We start from the raw sequence: 13,012 nt of genomic DNA, 5'->3' as shown, positions 1-13,012 counted from the left end.
AGTGTAAAAAGAGATAAGACCCTAGGCTGGTGGGGATTTATCCTAGGATTCTCTGGGATGCCAGGGAGGAGATTGCCGAGCCTTTGGCTTTGATCTTTATGTGGTCATTGTCTACAGGAATAGTGCCAGAAGATTAGAGAATAGCAAATGTTGGTCCCCCTCCCCGGTAAGCTTTTAGAATGAGCGGCAAGTTTTGGTTCATTAATATGTAAATCCCAGAAATACTTTTAAGTCACATTCTCGAGATTAATGAACCGAAACCTGCAACCCATTCTAAAAGATGAAAGACTTAACAGCAATCTAGGTTTGTTCAATGTATCATTTCAGTTGCATGACACTAATCTTTTCCTATAAATTCTGTGTCTTATGGTCCTGCTCCACAACTACCTGATAAAGGAGCAGCACTTCAAAAGCTAGTGCTTCCAAATAAACGTGTTGGACTCTAACCTGATGTGTGACTTTTAACTTTGTACGTCCCAGTCTAACACTGGCTGCTCTGTATCTTGTGATGTAATAAGACTTCTTATTAAGATTCACCAGTCTGACCTCCATCACTGACAGTTAGAAAGCCTTTAGACTTGGAATAAAGAAAGAGAGTATTGGAAGATCCACCACCGAATGCCTAATATAACAGATCATATAATTCAAACCTTAAGTCCTTGGAATGTGGTACTTAGCTTTAAACAAGAGCAATTAAGATACATCTTTACAACTTCACAGATTTACTAAGAAGGGTACAAGCACTGTCCTTTTTAGTCGATATCAGTAAAATTATTTCTTGAAGAAAACAGCACCTTCGAGGTCTTGATCAAATATTGTTCTGTGGTGGGGAGGGGTTGAGATGAAGTATATTGGCTTTCTGTTCATTCTGATAAACAAATTCACAGCAATACTGACAAAGGGCATGGAAGTGTTGCCTTCCTTATGAATGCTGAGGGGAATATGAGAAATGTCTATGCCTAAAATGCTTTAAAAGTATTAATACTTTGAACATTAGCAAAATCACATTTTTCTTTTTTATACAGCCTTACATTCTAGCTGAAGAATTGCGCAGAGAGCTGCCTTCCGATCAGGCTGAATACTGCATTGCCAGCATGCCATCATACAGAGGGCCCAATGCTGTTCCAGGAGCTCTGGATTATGTCTCATTTTCAACTGCTCTCTATGGTGAAAGTGACCTGTGAAAAATGGTGCAGAGTATATTCATTCTTTCCAAAGCCTGGATATTTTAGAGATTAAAAGTGTAGAACAATAAATAATAGCCTTGAATGCAATGTTAGATGCGGATCTTTAAAATAATGCAGAGCTGTGTGTGGCACCAGGAAAAGATGGAAGTACCATCTCCTTGTATGAATTACATTTTAATACACATTTTTAAAAAATCCATCAGGAATTGGTACTGAAAACATATGTCACTGCAAAATCTGATAAATAACCCATATTGTTTTTTAATCTGCACAATTACTATTGCTTGGTTGAACATTGACTTTGTACGCAAGTTACTGACAGGATCTTTTGTGAGCAGTTTGTAGATCCTATTACAGTATTTGTAAGGAAAAGCTCAAGCATTCCTGAGTTACCAAAGAAAATGTCACAGGAATATGCAGAATCAGAAGATATCATTGTCGGCCAATTCAAAATACAAAAAGAAACATACAGCTCTTTAGATCTCTGACCACCATAACAGGTTTCTCTATCTGGTTCGTATTTGAATATGCAAAGGGTATTCACCTGCATGAGATCATGTAAAGTCTACTCACACCATGTTTGTAAAGTAATTAAATTTAAACTGTCAGAGCTCAAGTCCTTACTCCTTTTTGTCATGTTTAGTGATCATTAATAAAATTACCACTTTCAACTTATTGTTAACTTTTTAAGCTTCTGAATACATCTAATATAAATTGATAAATTGTCATTGGGGTGGTCTTTGTAGTGTAACAGTACAAAAAGGAAGATAAGAGCAATTCAACAAACATAGGCTTGATACATTTTCCTTTATGAAGCTATTGTAAAATATAACAATTGACATTTTTACCACTGCTGATGTTTGAAATATTATTAAAATGTGTACTTGCTAAATTGACTTTTCTCTTATTTCATAAGAACATATACTGCTGTGTACCCACAATATATACAATAGCTGATGGTTTGCTGCAATCCAGACCATTAGAGTTAATTACTCAAAGCTATAATAAAGTGACAAAAAATAGTTTTATTAACACCAAGATTTATTAATGGCAATGTTAACTGTATGAATTCTGACCTGATTTGTGAACGACGTACCTTGTCAGCTGAAATGAAAAGCCAGGAATTTTATGAGCTGCTCCTGCCACTTCATAGAGAAACCCACTGACACAAGTGAATTGGGTTTTTTCCAAGCTTCCCATGATATATAGCACAGTGTAAAGCTTTTGTTCAGTCAGTTATGCCTTTTCACAACAATGCTCGGAAAGAACAGAAAGAAGCATGAGACAACAGGAGACACTGGCATTGTGGTAACATTAGCTTGAGCTTCTGATTTAGTAATATTCTGGAGACATGTTCAAACCCCACCATGACAGCTTTAGGACTTTAAATTCAGTTAATTAACTTGGAATTGAAAGCTAGCTTCAGTACAGTGGGTCTCCGATTTACAAATATTGGACCTGTGAACACAATTTGAGAAAGGGGTTTAATTTTAAAGACCTGACATACAAACCTTTCCTGTACTTCCTTTATATTGTCATGCATTGTGTTTTGACTGGTGGACAAATGGACTCTAGAAAAGAACCTATTTGCAACCTCAGGACTACCTGCTATGGTAATGATGGAACTGTCATAGATTGTAAAAACCTATCTTGTTCACCAATGTCATTTTGAAAAGGAAATTGCTATCCTTTCCTGGTTTAACCTCACTCATGGCAAGATGATTGACTCTTAACTGCCTGCTGAAATGGTCTAGCAAGCCACTCTCAGAGGTAAGTAGAGATTGACAACAAATCCTTTTGCAGCAATGCCCATATCTCATGAAAGGATATATGAAGACGAGCAGCAACCAGATGTCAGAAACCATATGATCAAACTATTGTAAGCCTATGTTATATCCGGCTGTTCTTCAAGTTCAAGGCTTGCTTCTACTCCAGATGGGTTCTGAGATGACTGACTTAAGGCAAGTGGTGATTAAGTTTGGGTAGATTAGATGTTTCGCAGACTTCTGTGCTGTCTCTGACACCCCAATGTCACCACTGTTTGTACCTCACAAAGTCTCTTGACATGTTGTATGTCTTTCCAACGTTCTTCATTTTGGTCAGTTGTAAACCAGATATTGAACTGATTGACTTCTTTGAGGTCATTTATCTATATAGTTAGTTTTGAAACAGTATAAACTTCCTGGTTAAAATAAATTGGTCCTGATCTTACTCTAATTATTACAGAGGCTATCAAAGATTATGACAGGGTAAAACTGAGTTTTCTCGTTTGCATTAGTGCAGTTAAATATAGAAATCAGATGTTTTTTGACAGCGATATGCTGCTGCTCAATACAGGTGTGCTAACACAGTCCTCAGCAACAGGGAGTCTGTTTAATCATTACATTGACAAACGTTAATATCTGTACGTGGTAGCCCGTAATAAAAATGGCTGAAAATGTGCAGAATTGGACATTCCAGAGTAAGTGAGATTTCAACTAAATAATAAGTGATAGTCAGGAGGTCCGACAGCACCTGTGAGAAGAAAGCAGAGTTAATATTGCAAGTCTGGTGACTCTTCTTCAGAATTGTCAGATGAACTGGAGAATTAAGGGAAACTGGGGCATGGCAGGACAGCTCTGAGACAATGTGAGGCAGTGCTGATGCAGGGACACAGGTCGAGGACATGTATATGGTAGGTATGGATTTCAGGATGTGGCAAGAACAGCTGTCTGAGGAACTTTGTACATTACGGAGATATGTGATTCTAGATAGATTTGAAACATGAAGGATAAAATTTCAATCAGAATTCGAATGGGGTGAGTTTGGGCAGGAGGCAATTGCTGAGGAATGAGAAGTAGCTGCCTAAGCAAATTTTGGCAAAGACTTTGTGAAATATTAAGAAAGAAAATGAAAGAATTGATGGTGAACAAGGAAAATGGTTAAAATGGAAATCCTGTCAGAGAGAGGAGCAGAATGTCTTCAAGATGGGCATACGTAGAAGAGATGGGGCAGTGAGTTAAGCACTCAAAACAAAAAAAAGCCTGTGGATACTGGAATCTGAAGCAAGATCTGAATTCAGTTCTGATGAAGACTTACTGGGCTAGAAATGTTAACTCTGCTTTCTTTGTATAGGTGCTGCCAGATTTGCTAAGCTTCTCCAATATCTTTTGTTTTTGTTTCAGAACTTCAGTTCTTTGTTTTGTATTATTAGGTGGAAGTTATTGCTGAACAATCTCTCTGATCCTGGAAATTAGACATTAAAATGTAGATTTTTGTTCTGAAAGTGAACCTGACATGGGGATAAATTTTAGTCCTTGTCAGTGTGCCTAAGTCATTCCAACAATATTTCAAGTGTAAATGTCTTGATGGGGCATAAGGCAATCCGGGTGTCCAATTAATGGGGCTCAGCGTTTCTCATAGTGCTGATAGAACACGTAGCTTGTTAGAAAACCAGGAGCTGGAACACAAGGAAACTGGCTATGCCTTATAACACCAGATGTAGCGCATCACAATCAAATCCTCTACAGTATCATATGAACTTTCTGATATGCAGCAATTAAGCTGATAGCTGGGCACCGACTTTCACTAGTTATGGTTCATCAAAGCAGAAAATTAAATGTTGCACCCTCCATTGGACAGTCCCTTTACCACATTCCTTTGTGAACCTTAACTGGAATTGAGCTAATTTCCTGTTAGCTGCTAGCAGCCCTTTGAAAATTTCAAATCCTCTGGAGCACCTGTCAGATCTTGAAACAAGCTTGAGGTACAGAATTTTTAATCTCATCCCTTGGACTGTTTGAAATCCAACCTTGTGTTCCTTGGTGAGAATTCTATGGGTATATAAATAAGTGGTGAAAAGCGGAATAGGACTGATTAGGGACCAAAAAGGGATTTACAGGTGGAGCATAGGTGAGGTAATAAATTAATAGTTTGTACCTGTCTTTGCCTAGGAGGTGGGTAGTACCCAGGCCATAGTGAGAGAGGAGGAAACTCTGATAGAAGGTTCTAAATTTGAGGAAGGAAGATTAGTACTTAAAGTTGACAAGGTACCAGGACTGGATGTGAGGCATCTAAGAATATTGAAGGAAGTGAGGGTGAAAATTGCATGAGCACTGGCCATAACTTTTCAGTCTATCTCAGACTCTGAAGAGGTGCCAGAAAACTGAAGAATTACAAAGCTCTTGTTCAAAAAAAAGCTTATAAAGGTAAGTATCTGTGTCTGTAACTTGACCTCAGGCTCAATGACTCTTAGCAAAAACTCCTTGAGCTGCACACACTACTGCTACAGACATGTTTCTACATATGATACTGGCATCCACAATTTCACATGTGTTGCAGCCACAATATATCCCATGTTGTTGTGGTTCTGTTCACCGAGCTGGAAGTTTTTGTTGCAAACGTTTTGTCCCCTGGCTAGGCGACATCATCAGTGCTTGGGAGCCTCCTGCGACGCGCTTCTTTGATGTTTCCTCCGGTGTTTATAGTGGTCTGTCCCTGCCGCTTCCGGTTGTCAGTTTCAGCTGTCCGCTGTAGTGGTTGGTATATTGGGTCCAGGTCGATGTGTTTGTTGATGGAGTTTGTGGATGAATGCCATGCCTCTAGGAATTCCCTGGCTGTTCTCTGTCTGGCTTGCCCTATGATAGTAGTGTTGTCCCAGTCGAATTCATGTTGCTTGTTGTCTGTGTGTGTGGCTACTAAGGATAGCTGGTCGTGTTGTTTCGTGGCTAGTTGATGTTCATGTATGCGGATTGTTAGCTGTCTTCCTGTTTGTCCTATATAGTGTTTTGTGCAGTCCTTGCATGGTATTTTGTACACTACATTCGTCTTGCTCATGTTGGGTATCGGGTCCTTCGTTCTGGTGAGTTGTTGTCTGAGCGTGGCTGTTGGTTTGTGTGCCGTTATGAGTCCTAGGGGTCGCAGTAGTCTGGCTGTCAGTTCTGAGATGCTCCTGATGTATGGTAGTGTGGCTAGTCCTTTTGGTTGTGGTATGTCCTCGTTCCATGGTCTTTCTCTTAGGCATCTGTTGATGAAGTTGCGCGGGTATCCGTTTTTGGCGAATACCTTGTATAGGTGTTCCTCTTCTTCTTTTTGCAGTTCTGGTGTACTGCAGTGTGTTGTGGCCCTTTTGAATAGTGTCCTGATGCAGCTTCGTTTGTGTGTGTTGGGGTGGTTACTTTCATAGTATAGGACTTGGTCTGTGTGTTTGGCTTTCCTGTATACCCTTTTAGTGAATTCTCCGTTCGGTGTTCTCTGTACCATCACGTCTAGGAATGGGAGTTGGCTATCCTTTTCTTCTTCTCTCGTGAATCGGATTCCTGTGAGTGTGGCGTTGATGATCCGGTGTGTTTTTTCTATTTCCGTGTTTTTAATGATTACAAACGTGTCATTGACATATCTGACCCAGAGTTTGGGTTGAATTTGTGGTAGGACTGTTTGTTCTAACCTTTGCACAACTGCCTCTGCTATGAGTCCTGAGATTGGTGATCCCATGGGTGTTCCGTTGATTTGTTCGTATATCTGGTTGTTGAATGTGAAGTGTGTTGTGAGGCACAAGTCCAGTAGTTTAAGTATGCCGTCTTTGTTGATAGGTTCAGCGTCCTGTTTTCTGTTCTGGGTCAGATATGTCGATTCACTACAACGGAGAATTCACTACAAGGGTATACAGTAACCACCCCAACACACACAAACAAAGCTGCATCAGGACACTATTCAAAAGGGCCACAACACACTGCAGTACACCAGAACTGCAAAAAGAAGAAGAGGAACACCTATACAAAGTATTCGCCAAAAACGGATACCCGCGCAACTTCATCAACAGATGCCTAAGAGAAAGACCACGGAACGAGGACATACCACAACCAAAAGGACTAGCCACACTACCGTACACCAGGAGCATCTCAGAACTGACAGCCAGACTACTGCGACCCCTAGGATTCATAACGGCACACAAACCAATAGCCACGCTCAGACAACAACTCACCAGAACGAAGGACCCGATACCCAACATGAGCAAAACTAATGTAGTGTACAAAATACCATGCAAGGACTGCACAAAACACTATATAGGACAAACAGCTAACAATCCGCATACATGAACATCAACTAGCCACGAAATGACACGACCAGCTATCCTTAGTAGCCACACACGCAGACAACAAGCAACATGAATTCGACTGGGACAACACTACTATCATAGGGCAAGCCAGACAGAGAACAGCCAGGGAATTCCTAGAGGCATGGCATTCATCCACAAACTCCATCAACAAAACACATCGACCTGGACCAAATATACCAACCACTACAGCGGACAGCTGAAACTGACAACCGGAAGCGGCAGGGACAGACCACTATAAACACCGGAGGAAATATCAAAGAAGCGGTGGCACAGTGGTTAGCACTGCTGCCTCACAGCGCCAGAGACCCGGGTTCAATTCCCGCCTCGGGCGACTGACTGTGTGGAGTTTGCACGTTCTCCCCGTGTCTGCGTGGGTTTCCTCCGGGTGCTCCGGTTTCCTCCCACCATCCAAAGATGTGCAGGGTTAGGTGAATTGGCCATACTAAATTGCCCGTAATGTTAGGTAAGGGGTAAATGTAGGGGTATGGGTGGGTTTCGCTTCGGCGGGTCGGTGTGGACTTGTTGGGCCGAAGGGCCTGTTTCCACACTGTAATCTAATCTAATCTAAAGCGCGTCGCAGGAGGCTCCCAAGCACTGATGATGTTGCCTAGCCAGGGGACGAAACGTTTGCAACAAAAACTTCCAGCTCGGCAAACAGAACCACAACAACGAGCACCCGAGCTACAAATCTTCGCACAAACTTTGAATACATCCCATGTGTTGTCATTTATATTGCATTTTAGTTACTTTTACATGAATTACTTAAATTTTAAGTTTTTTATTTAAATCACCAAACCTAGTTTGTATATATATTCTTACAATTGGGAAACCTGTACTGAAATTTTATCTCATGTACCTAACTTAAGTTTGTATTGCCTATTTAATTAATCTTATGAACATACAAATTAGAATCCGAAGTAAGCCATTTGGCCCCCAAGCTTACTCTGCCATTCAATAAAATCAAGGATGACCTGTTTGTGTTTTGAATTCCACACTTCCAAGCATTCCTGATAATTTTTGATTCCCTTGCCTAACAAATAAAATAACCACTGCTGCCTTAAAATATTCAATGGTTCATCTGAGGTAGAGTTCCAAAGTGTCTCAACTGGCTGGGAGAAAAATATTTGCCTCCACTCTCTCTTGAAACAGTGACCCCTGATTTCTGGACTCATCCACAAAAGAAAACATCATTTTCATATCCACCTTGTCAAGAATGTTTGGGATATTACAAACTTCAATCAAGTCCCTGCTCACTCTTGTAAGTGCCAATGAAAACAGGTCCAGTCCTTCCCTCCTAACACAAACCACTCTTTCCAGGTATTAATTAAGTAATCCTCCTCTGAACCACCTCCAGGACATTTACATAAATAAGTAGACCAAAACTGCAAACCATATTTGAACGGTGGTATTAGCAATGCCTCATGTAACTAAAGCATAATATGGATACTTTCCCATCATGAGTGTGTCTAGGACCAGAGGGCACGGTCTCAGAATTAAAGGGCACCAATTTAAGAGGAATTTCTTCACTGGAGGGTTGAGTGTCTTTGGAACTCCTTACCATAGAGAACTGTGTGGCGGGAGTCCTTGAGTACATTTAAGGTTTAGGTAGAGAGATTATTTGTTGAGTTCAGGAATCAAGGGTTATAGGGAAGATGCAGGAAAGCAGATATGAAGAATGTCAAATCAGCTATGATCCTCTTGAGTGACAGAGGGGCCTAATCCAATTCTTAAAATGTTCAATTTATTTTCTAATAAAGAACAGCATTCTATTAGCCTTCTTAATTACTCCTGTACCTGATTGTTAACTCTTCACAACTCTACTTTAGAACAGGATGGTCCTTCTACACCTCAGAATGCTTCAGTCATTTTATTTAGGTAATGCTCTGTTCTTCCCAGACAGGGATAATTTTTTCCACTTAGTCATGGGAGCCAATAAACAGAGGACACTGTATTAAGATTTTATTAAGAACAGTATTAAAAATAATGATCATAGGAGATTTGATAGAAAACCAGTTCATCTGGAGAGTGGGTGGTGGCTCTTGTGGTGAAGTGATAGTGTCCGTGCTACTGACCCAGGCCTCTTGGTTTGAATCCCACCTGCACCAGAGGTGCATAATACCATTTCTGTACAGGTGACTTGAAAATATTTCTGGAACTCACTGCCTGAAAGGTTGGTAGAGACAGAAACTCAAGACATTTAAGAAGTACTTAGGTAAGCAGTTGAAACACCATGGCATATAAGGTTGCAGACCATGTGCTGTAAGAAGGGATCATTATAGATAGATACTTTGATGGTCAGCACAGACACGATGAGCAACCTCTTTCTGCGCTGTAACTAACTCTATTGACAGAATATCACACCATTTACTCAAAAGACCCGAGGGAAGGTAATTTACCAACTTACAAGTTTTAAACCCATTTAAACACAGACATTAACAAATAATAACATGATTGAGCACTACATTCTAACCAGCGTGAATGGAAGGAGAAAACTTATTTTTCATCATCAAACGTGTCACTGTCCATAACAAGACCCGCGCCGAGACATTAGCGCTTGACATTGGAGAGATTTAAAGTGTGGCGCCTGCGCGGTTGTGCATGATAACAGAAACGGTAAAGAGTTAGCGCCTGCGTATTAGTGCATGTGGGCAGGAGGCCGAAGACGGGCAGCTGCGCAGTAGGTCTGTAACAGGGAGGCCGGACTTTTTTTTCCTGTGCCGAGGCTGACGAAACGGAGGGACGATTCCCGCGTTGCTGCTGATCGTGAGAGCGCAGGGTCTGAGCATTTGCCGGACCTGCTTGAAAGTCTCCAGATTCGTAGGAGCAGGGTACATCATGGCACCAGCTTTCGGCACGGGGTCGATGGGCGCAGGTAAGAGGGACACGGTTAATGTCAAAGCCAGGAGCAATAGGTGTAGTCGGAGAGCACCCAGGACAGTCTCATCTCCCAGTGGGGCAGGTTCCCATGTGACAAACACTCACTGTACAGCAAGTAGTCGGCTCAGTGATAGCGCGGTGAGGTTGAAATTTGTGAATTGAAAGCCAACTCCAGAGAACATAGATAATCAGGACTGTCCTTTCTGGTGCTGTGTGGAGAGCGTGCTGCTGCACTGCCAAATGTGCTGTCTGTAAGATGAAACGTTAGGCGCAATACTGTACCTGTTTTCCGTTTCATCTGGTCTCTAAGGAACCACGATAATGTGCAGGAGTCGTGGTGCCCAATATTTATCCCTCAGGCAAAATCACTTTGAAAAGGTAACGCAAATTTGATCATGCATTTTTATTGCGAGTTGTGTAATCTTTGCTGTCAGCAAAATGGTTGAATGTAAAGTGAGTTCACGTGGTTTGAGTTTATTGAAAATATGTAAAACGAAGTCATTGTGTGACTGTAATTACAGCATAGTTGACTCTAGACACATGGTACGCAAGTATAAAAGTGCATATTTATCTTAATATTCATATGAAACTTCTTTTGCCACCACTTTTGATATAAGGGAAATGCAGCAATTTTGTTTTAGTTGAAAAATTGTTAAAGCAAAACTGGATGATGTTTAATTGTACAGAAAAAGTTATTAGAAGGTCAAAATTAACTTGGGTAACTGTAAGCTTAATGCTTCTCTTATTAGTAACTGTTGGTTTAAAACTCAAATACCCCTATATATTAACTTTGGTAAAGTGTCTTTAATCTTGATATGGAGATTCTTAATGCTGGGGAATATTCATACTCATATTTATGTTCCTGCACAACTTTGACTGCATTTCAAAAGTATTTCAGTGGCTGTGAAAAGTGCTATATAATTTTTTTTTCTTTATGTATCAAAAGTCTTGTACTTTTAAAGGTTTACATGTAACTAACAGATCTCAGCTTGACTCAGTTGTTTGCATTCTCATTCCAAGGCAAAATATAGATTGAAGCTCATCTGCAAAACTGAGCTGTCTAGACTGACATTACTGAGGAAGGGCTATGGTGTCAGATTAAACGTTAAATCAGCTCCCTGTTCAGAGATGGTTCAGTTGTATAGTGGAACTTGTAAGATTGGAGTAAAATAATAATAGCATTTATTAACTTTTGGTTAATGGATAGAAAATAAAGCAGGAATAAACAGAATATTTTCTAAATGGTAGGATGTAACTAGCAGCAATTAATAGTGTGCCTCTGCTATTTATGGTCTGTATTCATGACTTAGATGAGGGATTGGGTGTAACATATCCAAGTTTACAAGACAAAGTTAGATGAGAAATTAAATGAAGAGATCACAGAGGGTATGGATGTCTTGGGTGTGTGGGCAAGAACATGTCAGATGAAACGCAGTAAGGTAACTTGCTGTTATCCACTTAAGTGGTTAGACAAAAGGATATCATTGGAGTTGCACAGGTTGGGAAATGTTTGTATTTAAAGGATTGTGGATTTTTTACACATAAACTGCATAAAACCAACATGCAGGTACAGCAAGAAATTAGAAAAGCAGATGGCATATGCGTTTTCCTGTTCATTGTGTTATCTGATAAAAGATCCTGTGGCAACATTGGACAATGGACAAGTGGTTTTGCCAATATTATTCCCACAATGAACTGAAAACCATAACTCTCGAGACTTGTCTCTGGCTATATATTTACTATTTATGACTTTCCTATGCACCATTTGGCTATCACTTTGCTTAAATAACAATGGTGTCTGCATTTCAAATAAATCTATTAAATTTACAGCATTTAGGATGCCTTAAGAACATGGTAGTTTGCTTAATAAATTTTTTTTTCTTGAATAAATAGTTGTATATTATTAACTTTTGGCAAATTTTTCCAATTATACAGTGACAGGATTTGTCTCCATTTCTCAAAAAAAACTTTAATATCCTCCTCCAAACCACCACCATCTTTCTTAATGAAAGGCTTATGCCCGAAATGTTGATTCTCCTGCTGCTCCTCGGATGCTGCCTGACCTGCTGTGCTTTCCCAGCAACGCGCACACAACGCCAGCATCTTTTGCCTGACATTGATTTCTGTATAATTTTCATAGTCAGTTAAATAGTAGGAAGACCAAAGTAAATATCCTCAGCCCCACCCTCGCTCTCCAACTCTTTCCTCCCACATCAAAGTCTTCCATTCCTTTTTTAGCTTGAATCTCAGACTAAAATATTTGTACCCTGATGCGCCAGCCACAACTTAATTGGTAGCACTGCAGTCTGGATTCAAGTCCTACTCTTGAGTTTTGAAGGCAAATATTTACGTCGACACTGCATACTCAGGGTCTGTGACATTGTCAGAGGTGCTGTGGTTTGAATGAAACATTAAGTTGCTTTCTCAAGTGAACACAAATAAAGACCCCATAGCACTGCTTTGAAGATGAGCAGCTAAGATATTATTGGTGTTCTAGCCAATATTTTGCCCTCAGTAAAGTCCCCCCCAAAAAACAGGATATGCAGGCATTATCATATCGATGTTCATTGTAAATAAGTACTGGAGTGGAAGAAAGGAGGATGATCGTCCAGAACAGGACAGTCATCAAGGCAGTCCATGACAGAGCAGCTCATGAGAAGGAATTTTAAGGTCAGAATGACTAAAATAAATAATTGCAATCCTTTGTGAATTTTAATGTAACTTGATGATCGACTGTTTCAGTAACACCTGGGGAAAGTTGCTGAGAAATCTGTGATATCTGCATTGATTGCATTTGTTATTTGATGTGTGCTGAGGGGTGTTCGATGACAATATAATCAATATTTACCAA

At 40.2% G+C, this 13,012-nt stretch overlaps 2 protein-coding genes across 4 annotated transcripts in view; both read left to right on the top strand.

Moving 5' to 3' along the window:
• Positions 1-2,079, top strand: part of LOC122552694 (alpha-actinin-2) — a 109,207-nt gene extending 107,128 nt beyond the window's left edge. For both annotated transcript variants that reach the window (XM_087991234.1, XM_087991232.1), the window contains one exon: positions 1,026-2,079. In XM_087991234.1, the coding sequence (XP_087847360.1) occupies positions 1,026-1,184 (159 nt within the window). In that variant the 3' untranslated portion in view covers positions 1,185-2,079. The remainder of the gene's footprint in view (positions 1-1,025) is intronic.
• Positions 2,080-9,867: 7,788 nt separating this feature from the next.
• mtr (5-methyltetrahydrofolate-homocysteine methyltransferase) overlaps positions 9,868-13,012 on the top strand; it is a 78,633-nt gene continuing 75,488 nt past the window's right edge. Inside the window, exon 1 of one of the 2 annotated variants that reach the window (XM_087991227.1) lies at positions 9,868-10,156. In XM_087991227.1, the coding sequence (XP_087847353.1) occupies positions 10,120-10,156 (37 nt within the window). In that variant the 5' untranslated portion in view covers positions 9,868-10,119. The remainder of the gene's footprint in view (positions 10,157-13,012) is intronic. The other variant, XM_043695559.2, reaches the window with a different exon arrangement.

This window comes from Chiloscyllium plagiosum, unplaced genomic scaffold (genome assembly GCF_037043375.1).
Source record: "Chiloscyllium plagiosum isolate Xiang-an unplaced genomic scaffold, Cpla_swu_hap1 HiC_scaffold_10, whole genome shotgun sequence".
In the NCBI taxonomy this organism is placed as follows: domain Eukaryota; kingdom Metazoa; phylum Chordata; class Chondrichthyes; order Orectolobiformes; family Hemiscylliidae; genus Chiloscyllium; species Chiloscyllium plagiosum.
The sequence above is the reverse complement of the archived record's forward strand: the minus strand, read 5'-3'. Positions and strand labels throughout refer to the sequence as shown.